This window comes from Salvelinus fontinalis, chromosome 6 (genome assembly GCF_029448725.1).
Source record: "Salvelinus fontinalis isolate EN_2023a chromosome 6, ASM2944872v1, whole genome shotgun sequence".
NCBI classification, from domain to species: Eukaryota; Metazoa; Chordata; class Actinopteri; order Salmoniformes; family Salmonidae; genus Salvelinus; species Salvelinus fontinalis.
In genome coordinates this window covers 20067095-20081643 of record NC_074670.1, presented here as the reverse complement: position 1 = coordinate 20081643, position 14549 = coordinate 20067095, and the positions used below count along the sequence as shown (strand labels likewise).

At 46.4% G+C, this 14549-nt stretch overlaps 1 protein-coding gene across 1 annotated transcript in view; it reads left to right on the top strand.

Moving 5' to 3' along the window:
- LOC129856827 (IgGFc-binding protein-like) overlaps positions 1–14081 on the top strand; it is a 36427-nt gene extending 22346 nt beyond the window's left edge. The window contains exons 19-41 of the mRNA XM_055924530.1: positions 130–326; positions 574–712; positions 861–1186; positions 1305–1878; positions 1971–2575; positions 2738–3308; positions 3463–4061; positions 4152–4695; positions 4857–5053; positions 5301–5439; positions 5588–5913; positions 6032–6605; positions 6698–7302; positions 7465–8035; positions 8190–8788; positions 8879–9422; positions 9584–9780; positions 10450–10588; positions 10737–11065; positions 11177–11750; positions 11875–12476; positions 12591–13152; positions 13341–14081. Coding sequence (XP_055780505.1) covers positions 130–326; positions 574–712; positions 861–1186; positions 1305–1878; positions 1971–2575; positions 2738–3308; positions 3463–4061; positions 4152–4695; positions 4857–5053; positions 5301–5439; positions 5588–5913; positions 6032–6605; positions 6698–7302; positions 7465–8035; positions 8190–8788; positions 8879–9422; positions 9584–9780; positions 10450–10588; positions 10737–11065; positions 11177–11750; positions 11875–12476; positions 12591–13152; positions 13341–13765 — 9938 coding nt within the window. The 3' untranslated portion in view covers positions 13766–14081. The remainder of the gene's footprint in view (positions 1–129; positions 327–573; positions 713–860; positions 1187–1304; positions 1879–1970; positions 2576–2737; positions 3309–3462; positions 4062–4151; positions 4696–4856; positions 5054–5300; positions 5440–5587; positions 5914–6031; positions 6606–6697; positions 7303–7464; positions 8036–8189; positions 8789–8878; positions 9423–9583; positions 9781–10449; positions 10589–10736; positions 11066–11176; positions 11751–11874; positions 12477–12590; positions 13153–13340) is intronic.
- The last annotated feature ends 468 nt before the right edge of the window (positions 14082–14549 follow it).

The window sequence follows — 14549 nt, the reverse complement described above, 5'->3', positions numbered from 1 at the left end:
CCTTATCCTGGTTTATCTTAGTGTGCAATATTTCTCTGACCTAATGCTCTGCTGAAAAACAATTGAAGCTGAAGCTGATTTCAGTTTTTTGATAACATGCATCTCCTCCCATTTCCATCTGTCCTCTAGCTCTGACGTGTCCAGCTAACAGTCACTATGAGTTGTGTGCCGACACCTGTTCTTCTACCTGTGACTCTCTCAGTGAGTCTCCAAAATGCCCACTATGCCAGGAGGGCTGCCAGTGTGACAACGGATTTGTGTTTGATGGTGGCAAGTGTGTCCTACTGGAGAACTGTGGCTGTGTGGTTGATGGACACTATTACAAGGTGATTACTGGTTTATTGTGTATTGACAGATACATTGCCATATCATATATAAACAAATCTATGTTATCCTAAAGTGATTATTACAAATATAGTCCTATATCTGTTCTACGCAAAATGCAAATATAAGGTGGAAATAATATAATCAATCACTATCCTTGGTAAATATCTATTGTTTACAATCATCCAATGGTTACCACCATAGTATAAACACTCAATGATATCATTGACATGTTTTGCTGGTTTTCAGTCTGGCCAGTCTGTGGTCCTGGGCAACTGTTCTGAGACCTGCAGCTGTGCCGCAGGAGTGTTCACCTGCAAGAACTCCCAGTGCAAAGAGGGCCAGAAATGTGGGGTGAAGAATGGAGTCATGGACTGCTACAGCACAGGTAAAAAAATACATAAATAATAATTAAACCAAACAGATATGGCTTTGTGTTAGTACATTTGGATGTAGAATTATGGACTTTGTTGATGTTCTATTTTGATATTACTATGAGCAAGATATGTTCACATCTCTAATGCACATTTTGTCAGACCCCTGTGAGGACACTGAGTGCCGTGAGAAAGAAAACTGTGTGGTGATGAACAATAAGGCGGTATGTGTGGCCCAGTCCAAGGCCACCTGCAGGGCTGTGGGGGATCCCCACTACCTCACCTTTGATGGGGAGCGGTTTGACTTCCAGGGCACCTGCTCTTACGTCATGGCCACGGTTGTTAAATCTGAACCTGGTCTCACCCCGTTCACTGTCCTGACCAAGAACAACCACAGAGGGAACAAGAGGGTGTCTTTCGTGAGGAAAGTCTCAGTCACGGTCTATGGGCTGACTGTTGTGATCAGCACGCATAAAGGGAAGGTTGAGGTAAGTAACAAGAGACCAGAGGGAAATGATCAGAGTTGGGGTCGGTTCCATGGTAAATTTGGTCAATCCAGGAGGTGAACTGAGTGGTTTTTCCATATGCTTATTGATCTTTTCTTAGGTGAATGGTGAGAATGTCTACCTGCCTGTGACCCTAGCCGGGGGAAACCTAACGGTGGTGTATAGTGGCAGCTATGCTGTTCTGAAGACAAACTTTGGCCTGAAGGTTATGTACGACTGGAACATGAAGTTCTACATCACTGTCCCCAGCAGCTACTTCCGCACCCTGGGTGGGCTCTGTGGGAACTACAACGGGGATCACAACGACGAGTTCACTAACCCCAAAGGTAACAAGGAACCCACAGTGGTGAAGTTTGCCCAGAGCTGGAGAACTGAAGATGGCGACTTGTTCTGTCATGATGACTGCCAAGGGGAATGTCCTAGCTGCACTCCGGCTCTCCAACAGAAATACAAGGGAGAGAAGTTATGTGGTCTCTTGGCCAAAAAAGATGGCCCATTTGCAAGCTGCCACAAGGTCCTGGACCCAGGCGTGTTCATGGACAACTGTGTGTATGACGTCTGCATCAATAAAGGCATCTACCAGTTCCTCTGTGAGAACATCAAAAGCTACAATGATGCCTGCTTGGCTGAGGGGGTCAAAATTAGCCCTGAGTGGAGGACAATCACTGGATGCCGTGAGTTTCTTTCTTTCCAGACATTTCATAAAGATTTTTAGATTGCACTTTTCACTATTATTTACATATATTTTCTAATTTCACATTTGCAGCACTGGAATGTCCGTCAAACAGCTATTACGAGGCGTGTGGCACAGCTTGCCCTGCCTCTTGTTCAGATCTAGATGCCGAAGCAAAGTGCAAGGAACCCTGTGTGGAGACCTGTCAATGCAACAAGGGCTTTGTCCTCAGTGGAGACAAATGCATCTCCAAGGAGAGCTGTGGCTGCTCTTATGAAGGACGATACTACCCGTCTGGAATGAAGTTCTGGGAAGATGACAAATGCACAAAGCAGTGTGAATGCAATCCAGGAACAGCCAAGGTTGAATGCAAAGCAACAGCATGCAAGAAATCAGAGGTGTGTGGCCTGCAGAGTGGTAAGAGAGATTGCTACCCAACATCGTATGCCACCTGCCAAGGTTCAGGCGACCCCCACTACCGCACGTTTGATGGCAAGAGGTTTGACTTCCAGGGAACGTGTACTTACGTTCTCTCCAAATTGGTCAGCAAAGACGACAGATCTCTGACTCATTTTGAGGTGCTTGTAAACAATCAGAATAGGGGGAGGAACACGGCAGTGTCTTACACAAAGACAGTCACCATCACTGTCTTCAAAAACATCATCATCATGAGTAGGGACAACCCTGGCAAAGTATTGGTAAGCTACCTTAAAATGTTATCCATTCCAAATGAATGACATAATTGCCTTCTGGGTTTATTTTGTCAATGAGCTTTTATGATTATACTACTTAATGTAAGAAGAAATATCAGGACATTATCATCCTTCATGTTTCATTCAAGTTTCTTTCTCTCTTCCCAGGTCAACAACCAGTATGTGAACTTGCCATTTGATGTAGAAGATGGTCAACTGTCCATCTTCCGCAGTGGGTATTTCGGGGTGGTGAAGACCAAATTTGGCCTGACACTGAAGTTCAACTGGAACAGCCACGTCTCCCTAACCCTCCCCAGCTCCTACTCAGACCTCATCGGAGGGCTCTGCGGAAACTGGAATGGCCAACGGAACGACAATCTCCTCAAACCAGACAAGAGCCCTGCTAACACCCCGACAGTATTCGGGGACAGCTGGAAAGTGGGGAACGACCCTGGCTGCTCCAGCGACTGCGACGGCAAAAAGTGCCCCACCTGTGACCACAGCCTGATGCTTGATTACCAAACAGGGAAATATTGCGGCAGGATCACAGACAAAAACGGTCCGTTCAAGGACTGCCACGCCAAGGTGGACCCCAGAGAGTACTATGAGGACTGTGTGTTTGATATGTGTCTGTACCGTGGCCATGCCTCTGCCCTCTGTAACGCCCTCAGCACCTACACCACTGCCTGCCAGGATGCCCCTGCCAAGGTGGAACAGTGGAGGTCGGACAGCTTCTGTCGTAAGTAGTGCACAGACACACCTCATCAGATGTATATTTCAAAACAACTACTGTAACAATTTTGATCATTACTATAAGTCAGAAGTGATTTGTCTAGCGAACAGCTTCTGGTTCCAACATTAAATTCTATCATGTTTGACCTAATGTGTTGTAGCATCTTCCTGTAAGGCCAACAGCCACTATGAGGTGTGTGCCTCAGGCTGCCCCCAGACCTGCAGCGGCCTCGATGAGCCTGAGAGCTGTGAGAACTCCCTGTGCACTGAGGGATGTGTCTGTGACGAAGGGTTCATACTGAGCGACAGCGAGTGTGTGCTGCTGGCTGAATGTGGCTGCGTTCACCAAGGCCAGTACTACCAGATGGGCCAGGTGTTCTTCCCCAACGGCCAGTGCAAAGAGCGCTGTGTGTGTAACAAGAATGGAGATGTGGAGTGTAATGTAAAATTTGCCTGCGGTCCCAATGAGAAGTGCCAGGTCCAAGACGGGGTGCAGGCCTGTGTATCCATTAGCACGGGCACCTGCCATGTGAGCGGGGCCAGGAGATTCCACTCGTTCGATGGCAGCTGCTTCAGCCTACACGGGGACTGTGTGTACAAAATGTCGGAGGTTGTGGAGAAAGACGGATCGATGGCTCCATTTGTTGTGTCTGTGCAGCAGTTGACCAAAATGGATGATGCAACGGTCACCAGGAGGGTTGACATACAGGCCTACAAATACAAGATATCTATGTCTCCCAAAGTTATATGGGAAATAATGGTAGTTTTCTGTCTTGATCTATTCCTTTCAGTATTAAAAAGCAACACTTGATTAGAAAACTGATGTTTTCAATCTTTTCTCCTTTCACAGGTGGATGACGTTACAGCAAATCTCCCACTGTCACTCGGAGATGGAAAGGTCAGGGCCTACCAGAACGGCATTAACATCGTCGTGGTAACAGACTTTGGCTTGATGGTGACCTACGACACAGTTGCTGGCGCCATCATACATCTTCCATCCACTTACAAAGGTGTTACCGGTGGTCTCTGTGGGAACTATAATGACAAGAAGGAGGATGACTTCCTGCTGCCCAGTGGGCTGCAGGAGCCGTCTGTGGAGAAGTTTGCAGCAGGGTGGTTGGTGGTTCAGGAAGGGGTCAAATGTCAGACAGGATGTGACGGTGGCTTGAAGTGTCCTCCCACCAGTGGACCCCCACCGGCTTGTAGCATCATAAAGTCAACCAAGGGTCCATTTGCCCAATGCCATGCTGTGGTGCCACCACAAGAGCACTTTGAGGAGTGCATGAAGGAGGGAGAGGGTGGGGATGCCCTGTGCCGCCACTTACAGACATATGTGACTTTCTGTCAGGAATCCGGTGGCATTGTCAGCAGCTGGAGATCCGACCAGTTTTGTCGTGAGTGAATTTTGATATTTAAAGTTAATTTACCTTATCCTGGTTTATCTTAGTGTGCAATATTTCTCTGACCTAATGCTCTGCTGAAAAACAATTGAAGCTGAAGCTGATTTCAGTTTTTTGATAACATGCATCTCCTCCCATTTCCATCTGTCCTCTAGCTCTGACGTGTCCAGCTAACAGTCACTATGAGTTGTGTGCCGACACCTGTTCTTCTACCTGTGACTCTCTCAGTGAGTCTCCAAAATGCCCACTATGCCAGGAGGGCTGCCAGTGTGACAACGGATTTGTGTTTGATGGTGGCAAGTGTGTCCTACTGGAGAACTGTGGCTGTGTGGTTGATGGACACTATTACAAGGTGATTACTGGTTTATTGTGTATTGACAGATACATTGCCATATCATATATAAACAAATCTATGTTATCCTAAAGTGATTATTACAAATATAGTCCTATATCTGTTCTACGCAAAATGCAAATATAAGGTGGAAATAATATAATCAATCACTATCCTTGGTAAATATCTATTGTTTACAATCATCCAATGGTTACCACCATAGTATAAACACTCAATGATATCATTGACATGTTTTGCTGGTTTTCAGTCTGGCCAGTCTGTGGTCCTGGGCAACTGTTCTGAGACCTGCAGCTGTGCCGCAGGAGTGTTCACCTGCAAGAACTCCCAGTGCAAAGAGGGCCAGAAATGTGGGGTGAAGAATGGAGTCATGGACTGCTACAGCACAGGTAAAAAAATACATAAATAATAATTAAACCAAACAGATATGGCTTTGTGTTAGTACATTTGGATGTAGAATTATGGACTTTGTTGATGTTCTATTTTGATATTACTATGAGCAAGATATGTTCACATCTCTAATGCACATTTTGTCAGACCCCTGTGAGGACACTGAGTGCCGTGAGAAAGAAAACTGTGTGGTGATGAACAATAAGGCGGTATGTGTGGCCCAGTCCAAGGCCACCTGCAGGGCTGTGGGGGATCCCCACTACCTCACCTTTGATGGGGAGCGGTTTGACTTCCAGGGCACCTGCTCTTACGTCATGGCCACGGTTGTTAAATCTGAACCTGGTCTCACCCCGTTCACTGTCCTGACCAAGAACAACCACAGAGGGAACAAGAGGGTGTCTTTCGTGAGGAAAGTCTCAGTCACGGTCTATGGGCTGACTGTTGTGATCAGCACGCATAAAGGGAAGGTTGAGGTAAGTAACAAGAGACCAGAGGGAAATGATCAGAGTTGGGGTCGGTTCCATGGTAAATTTGGTCAATCCAGGAGGTGAACTGAGTGGTTTTTCCATATGCTTATTGATCTTTTCTTAGGTGAATGGTGAGAATGTCTACCTGCCTGTGACCCTAGCCGGGGGAAACCTAACGGTGGTGTATAGTGGCAGCTATGCTGTTCTGAAGACAAACTTTGGCCTGAAGGTTATGTACGACTGGAACATGAAGTTCTACATCACTGTCCCCAGCAGCTACTTCCGCACCCTGGGTGGGCTCTGTGGGAACTACAACGGGGATCACAACGACGAGTTCACTAACCCCAAAGGTAACAAGGAACCCACAGTGGTGAAGTTTGCCCAGAGCTGGAGAACTGAAGATGGCGACTTGTTCTGTCATGATGACTGCCAAGGGGAATGTCCTAGCTGCACTCCGGCTCTCCAACAGAAATACAAGGGAGAGAAGTTATGTGGTCTCTTGGCCAAAAAAGATGGCCCATTTGCAAGCTGCCACAAGGTCCTGGACCCAGGCGTGTTCATGGACAACTGTGTGTATGACGTCTGCATCAATAAAGGCATCTACCAGTTCCTCTGTGAGAACATCAAAAGCTACAATGATGCCTGCTTGGCTGAGGGGGTCAAAATTAGCCCTGAGTGGAGGACAATCACTGGATGCCGTGAGTTTCTTTCTTTCCAGACATTTCATAAAGATTTTTAGATTGCACTTTTCACTATTATTTACATATATTTTCTAATTTCACATTTGCAGCACTGGAATGTCCGTCAAACAGCTATTACGAGGCGTGTGGCACAGCTTGCCCTGCCTCTTGTTCAGATCTAGATGCCGAAGCAAAGTGCAAGGAACCCTGTGTGGAGACCTGTCAATGCAACAAGGGCTTTGTCCTCAGTGGAGACAAATGCATCTCCAAGGAGAGCTGTGGCTGGTCTTATGAAGGACGATACTACCCGTCTGGAATGAAGTTCTGGGAAGATGACAAATGCACAAAGCAGTGTGAATGCAATCCAGGAACAGCCAAGGTTGAATGCAAAGCAACAGCATGCAAGAAATCAGAGGTGTGTGGCCTGCAGAGTGGTAAGAGAGATTGCTACCCAACATCGTATGCCACCTGCCAAGGTTCAGGCGACCCCCACTACCGCACGTTTGATGGCAAGAGGTTTGACTTCCAGGGAACGTGTACTTACGTTCTCTCCAAATTGGTCAGCAAAGACGACAGATCTCTGACTCATTTTGAGGTGCTTGTAAACAATCAGAATAGGGGGAGGAACACGGCAGTGTCTTACACAAAGACAGTCACCATCACTGTCTTCAAAAACATCATCATCATGAGTAGGGACAACCCTGGCAAAGTATTGGTAAGCTACCTTAAAATGTTATCCATTCCAAATGAATGACATAATTGCCTTCTGGGTTTATTTTGTCAATGAGCTTTTATGATTATACTACTTAATGTAAGAAGAAATATCAGGACATTATCATCCTTCATGTTTCATTCAAGTTTCTTTCTCTCTTCCCAGGTCAACAACCAGTATGTGAACTTGCCATTTGATGTAGAAGATGGTCAACTGTCCATCTTCCGCAGTGGGTATTTCGGGGTGGTGAAGACCAAATTTGGCCTGACACTGAAGTTCAACTGGAACAGCCACGTCTCCCTAACCCTCCCCAGCTCCTACTCAGACCTCATCGGAGGGCTCTGCGGAAACTGGAATGGCCAACGGAACGACAATCTCCTCAAACCAGACAAGAGCCCTGCTAACACCCCGACAGTATTCGGGGACAGCTGGAAAGTGGGGAACGACCCTGGCTGCTCCAGCGACTGCGACGGCAAAAAGTGCCCCACCTGTGACCACAGCCTGATGCTTGATTACCAAACAGGGAAATATTGCGGCAGGATCACAGACAAAAACGGTCCGTTCAAGGACTGCCACGCCAAGGTGGACCCCAGAGAGTACTATGAGGACTGTGTGTTTGATATGTGTCTGTACCGTGGCCATGCCTCTGCCCTCTGTAACGCCCTCAGCACCTACACCACTGCCTGCCAGGATGCCCCTGCCAAGGTGGAACAGTGGAGGTCGGACAGCTTCTGTCGTAAGTAGTGCACAGACACACCTCATCAGATGTATATTTCAAAACAACTACTGTAACAATTTTGATCATTACTATAAGTCAGAAGTGATTTGTCTAGCGAACAGCTTCTGGTTCCAACATTAAATTCTATCATGTTTGACCTAATGTGTTGTAGCATCTTCCTGTAAGGCCAACAGCCACTATGAGGTGTGTGCCTCAGGCTGCCCCCAGACCTGCAGCGGCCTCGATGAGCCTGAGAGCTGTGAGAACTCCCTGTGCACTGAGGGATGTGTCTGTGACGAAGGGTTCATACTGAGCGACAGCGAGTGTGTGCTGCTGGCTGAATGTGGCTGCGTTCACCAAGGCCAGTACTACCAGATGGGCCAGGTGTTCTTCCCCAACGGCCAGTGCAAAGAGCGCTGTGTGTGTAACAAGAATGGAGATGTGGAGTGTAATGTAAAATTTGCCTGCGGTCCCAATGAGAAGTGCCAGGTCCAAGACGGGGTGCAGGCCTGTGTATCCATTAGCACGGGCACCTGCCATGTGAGCGGGGCCAGGAGATTCCACTCGTTCGATGGCAGCTGCTTCAGCCTACACGGGGACTGTGTGTACAAAATGTCGGAGGTTGTGGAGAAAGACGGATCGATGGCTCCATTTGTTGTGTCTGTGCAGCAGTTGACCAAAATGGATGATGCAACGGTCACCAGGAGGGTTGACATACAGGCCTACAAATACAAGATATCTATGTCTCCCAAAGTTATATGGGAAATAATGGTAGTTTTCTGTCTTGATCTATTCCTTTCAGTATTAAAAAGCAACACTTGATTAGAAAACTGATGTTTTCAATCTTTTCTCCTTTCACAGGTGGATGACGTTACAGCAAATCTCCCACTGTCACTCGGAGATGGAAAGGTCAGGGCCTACCAGAACGGCATTAACATCGTCGTGGTAACAGACTTTGGCTTGATGGTGACCTACGACACAGTTGCTGGCGCCATCATACATCTTCCATCCACTTACAAAGGTGTTACCGGTGGTCTCTGTGGGAACTATAATGACAAGAAGGAGGATGACTTCCTGCTGCCCAGTGGGCTGCAGGAGCCGTCTGTGGAGAAGTTTGCAGCAGGGTGGTTGGTGGTTCAGGAAGGGGTCAAATGTCAGACAGGATGTGACGGTGGCTTGAAGTGTCCTCCCACCAGTGGACCCCCACCGGCTTGTAGCATCATAAAGTCAACCAAGGGTCCATTTGCCCAATGCCATGCTGTGGTGCCACCACAAGAGCACTTTGAGGAGTGCATGAAGGAGGGAGAGGGTGGGGATGCCCTGTGCCGCCACTTACAGACATATGTGACTTTCTGTCAGGAATCCGGTGGCATTGTCAGCAGCTGGAGATCCGACCAGTTTTGTCGTGAGTGAATTTTGATATTTAAAGTTAATTTACCTTATCCTGGTTTATCTTAGTGTGCAATATTTCTCTGACCTAATGCTCTGCTGAAAAACAATTGAAGCTGAAGCTGATTTCAGTTTTTTGATAACATGCATCTCCTCCCATTTCCATCTGTCCTCTAGCTCTGACGTGTCCAGCTAACAGTCACTATGAGTTGTGTGCCGACACCTGTTCTTCTACCTGTGACTCTCTCAGTGAGTCTCCAAAATGCCCACTATGCCAGGAGGGCTGCCAGTGTGACAACGGATTTGTGTTTGATGGTGGCAAGTGTGTCCTACTGGAGAACTGTGGCTGTGTGGTTGATGGACACTATTACAAGGTGATTACTGGTTTATTGTGTATTGACAAATACATTGCCATATCATATATAAACAAAGCTAAGGTATCCTAAAGTGATTATTACATTTATAGGCCTATATCTTTTCTACACTAAATGCAGATAATATTATCAGTCCCTATCCTTGGTAAATATTTATTGTTTACAATCATCCTATGGTTTCCACCATAGTGTAAACTCCATGATATCATTTACATGTGTTAGGTTCTAATTCCCAGAGTAAAAAAACTCTACGGACACTATGAATGCTTAATAACCAAGTTTATTTTGCCCAGAGGATCATATCAAGCTGCATTAGACAAAAGTTGTTTCAACCACCGCAAGTCTACAAACTCCAATATAGGCACTCCTCCTTCTCTCCAATCCTTACATCGATTATTGTTCGACAAGAAGAGGAAGTAATGGGGTAATAAACCATAATTTCTCCCTGAAGGGGATCTGACCTGACCTCAATCCCTCATTTGCCTAATCTACAGATGTCCATCCGTATCCCCTATAGCAATCCTGTGACTTCCTCCCGTACACCTGACACATTCCAAAGCCCTCTCGCTCCTACAGATAACAATTACCTTCTGATGTAAAAACAAGTCTCTAGGATAGCAATTTTCCAAGATTAACCCAGAATCCAACAGATGTCTTGCTGGTTTTCAGTCTGGCCAGTATGTGATGCTGGGCAACTGTTCTGAGACCTGCAGCTGTGCAGCAGGAGTGTTCACCTGCAAGAACTCCCAGTGCAAAGAGGGCCAGAAATGTGGGGTGAAGAATGGAGTCATGGACTGCTACAGCACAGGTAAAAAAATACATAAATAATAATTAAACCAAACAGATATGGCTTTGTGTTAGTACATTTGGATGTAGAATGATGGACTTTGTTGATGTTCTATTTTGATATTACTATGAGCAAGATATGTTAACATTTCTAATGCACATGTTGTCAGACCCCTGTGAGGACACCGAGTGCCGTGAGAAAGAGAACTGTGTGGTGATGAACAATAAGGCGATATGTGTGGCCCAGTCCAAGGCCTACTGCTGGTTGTTCGGTGACCCTCACTACAGCACGTTCGATGGCCAGCCCTTCTCCTTCATGGGTACCTGCTCCTACATTCTGGTGAATACGACGGGCAAAGATCCCTCCCTGCCTCAGTTCAGCATCCAGACTAAGAACGAACTGCGAGTCAACTCCAAAGGCTCCTTCCTCAAATCAGCCAACATAGACCTGAGTGGTCACAGGATCACCATTCTCACAGGCCAAAGAGGGACAGTGGAGGTGGGTGGCTTCCAGTTATATTTGATACAGATTTTCCATGATGAGGTTGAATGTAAGAATCTTCTATGCTCTTAATCCTCTTTAAATCCTCTTCTCTCTCTCTTGTCTCAGATTGATGGCATTAGGTCTGACCTCCCTGTGAGTTTGGAGTCTGGCAACATCCAAATCACAGAGTCTGGTATCCAAGGGACCATCCAGACAGATGTTGGCCTGAAGATCACTTTTGACTGGACCGCCTTCTTCATGGTGACCATCAGCAGCAGTTACTACGACAACCTCGGTGGCATTTGTGGCAACTACAATGGTAACAAAACAGATGACTTCACCACTCCCACAGGTGTGCTTTCGGCAAATACCACGGCGTGGGTGGCATCCTGGAGCATTGCTGACGGTGATCCATTCTGCTGGCATGTCTGTAACGGCAACTGCCCCACGTGCTCAGATGCAGACCGGGCACTTTACACTGGACCACAGTACTGTGGTTTGATGACAGATGGAGGGGGCCCATTTCACCAGTGTCATAAGAAAGTGCCGGTGAAGAAGTTTGCCTCAGACTGCCTCTATGATGTGTGTCTGAATGAGGGTCGTCAGGAGGTGTTGTGTGAGGCCTTGGCTAACTACGTGGCCGAATGTCAGCAGGCTGGGGTTGTAGTCTCACCGCTGTGGAGAAAGGCCTCCAACTGCCGTAAGTACTCAGCTAAAACAAAACATCACATTTATGAACTCAGACATTCCTAAATGTGTATAATGAATTTGCAGAATGTTTTAGGACTACATTTGTAATGTTTGTTTTTTCTCAACTCGAACAGCCCTGGCTTGCCCATACCACAGCCACTATGAGCTATGTGGCACTGCCTGCCCTGCTACCTGTGCCATTCCCAATGTCCCCGAGATCTGTTCCAAAGTCTGTGTGGAGGGCTGCCAGTGCGACAAGGGTTACGTGCTCAGTGGTGAACACTGTGTCGTCAAGGAGTCAGGGTGTGGCTGTACACACAATGACCACTACTACCTGCCTGAAGAAACCTTCTGGGAGGGCAATACATGTCAGAGTAAGTGTTTGTGCAACGGAGCCACACAGCAGTTGGTGTGTATGCCTAGGAAGTGCAAGGCTAGTGAGCACTGTGCAGTGGTCAACGGGGTTCAGGACTGCTACCCTCTCAGCTACAAGACCTGCTCAGCACAGGGGGACCCCCACTTCCGCACCTTTGATGGGAAGCGCTTCGACTTCCAGGGAAACTGTATCTACAAGCTGGCGGGGGTCTGCTCCAAAGATCCCGATCTGGAGAGCTTTGAGGTGACTCTGGAGAACAACAACAGGGGCAGCACCAGAGTCTCTTACGCCAAGGTGGTGACTGTCATTGTGTTGGGAAGTAGTTACACCATCACAGGTGATTATCACGGCAAAGTTCTGGTGAGTATTAAAGGTCCTATCTATTTTGTATAATATACTGTTTTGAAGAGAAAAAAAACACTCTTACGGAATAGTATCCATTCCACTCTCTATTTTTACTGGACTGTATTTTAGGTGAACGATGTCCTGACGTCTCTGCCATACTACTCCAACAACACTGAGGTTCAGATCTACAGAAACAGACGTTTTGCTGTTCTGGAGACTCATTTCGGTCTCACGGTCTCCTGCGACTGGTCCAGCGAGGTGAGGGTGAAGGTCCCGAGCACCTACCACAACGCCATCTGTGGTCTCTGTGGCAACCTCAATGACAACCCTGATGACGACCTGCTTCTGCCCAATGGGAAAAAGCCCATGAGTCCCAAGGAGTTTGGAAACAGTTACTGGGTAGCTGACGTACCGGGCTGCTCCCACGAGTGCAAAGATTGTGCCGTTGTAGACATCCCCCTTATAAAGCCCAAATATGTCAGCGCCTGTGATGTCATTGTGGATAAGAGTGGTCCCCTCAGAGACTGCAATGGTAGAGTGGACTCTGATGAGTACAAAGAAGACTGCATCTATGACATGATCCTCAACAACGGCCTACTGACGGCAGCCTGTGACATCATCACCAACTATGTGGAAGAGTGTCAGGAGAAAGGAGGGAAAATTGAGGCCTGGAGGAGTAAAGACTTCTGCCGTAAGTCCTCTGGTTTTCTAACACTACTCTTCAGGTTTATGATGAGTCGCAATTTATAAATTCTTTAAACAGGAATCGGACAGTAAAATAAGACTGCAAATTCGAAACCCTACATTTTAAATGAAATCCTGAAACTGTAAAATTGTAAATGATTCCACAGACCTTTCTTTCTCCCTGTGTGTTTTCAGACCTCCCCTGTCCAGAGAACAGTGTCTACAGCCTCTCGGCCTCCGGGTGCCCGGCCACATGCTACTCAATGACCTCCGCCCCAGGATGCACCACTCCTTCAGGGGAGGGCTGTCAATGCAAACCTGGTTTCCTGATGAGTGATGACAAGTGTGTCCACGTGAAGAACTGTGGCTGTCACCACAAGGGTCGCTACTTTGTGAACGGCGAGGTCTTCTATAAGGAGAACTGCCACCACCGCTGCAGCTGTAACTCCGGCGAGATGGCCTGTGAGGTGGCGCCCTGCGGTCCAAAGACCACGTGTGCGGTGGTGAAGGGGGTCAGGGGCTGTTACATTATCAGTAGCAAAGATTCAAACAACCAGTCATGGATTGAAAAAATCCTTAACAAATATGGAAGACCTGTACATATCAAGTTTGGAGGCTAGAACATTTTAATTTTCAAATAAGATCTCATGGATCCAAAATATCCTTTAAAAACTTTCCTTTCATGTCCAGGTTCTAGGCTAAAGCATTTCAACATAAAATAGTAAAATTACCTTCAAATTACCTTCTGTATGTGAAAACATATTCCCAACCATATAATGTTGTGAGGGATTATGAGTATTCATGCATGGAATGTTTATTGAACTCTGTATTCGTTATAATCCAAATATAATCCCATAATTGTGATCAGACTATCTCTGTATGCGTGTATCTCTGTCTATCCTTTACTACTTTCAAAAGTCTAATAATAAACATATAGCAGCAAAATGTGTCTGTGTCATCTGTTTATCCAGCATTTAGTAGTAATGGTGGAATTACTACAGTTTTGGTTTAATCAGATAACTCAAAACCTCTCAAGTAATTAATTCAAACAAAACTGTTGAGTATATTAATCTTGTCTATGCCATGCCATATTATATACTGCCTCTGCCCACTGGGCACAGATGTCAGTTCAACGTCTAGTTTTGAATTATTACTTGTGAGGTATTGAGTTGTCAACTGATGTGAATTCAACGTGAAATCAGCAACACGTGTCACCATGTTATTGGATTTTCGGTTAAAAGTTTGGTGAAAAAAAAACAATGACCTTACATTGATGACTTTTTTGCAAATCCAATTTTCACATTGATTCAATGTCATAATATAGATTTTTGGGGGTTGAAATTACTTGGACACAACGTTGATTCAACCAGTTTTTGCCCAGTGGGTGTTATTGCAAAATAACAC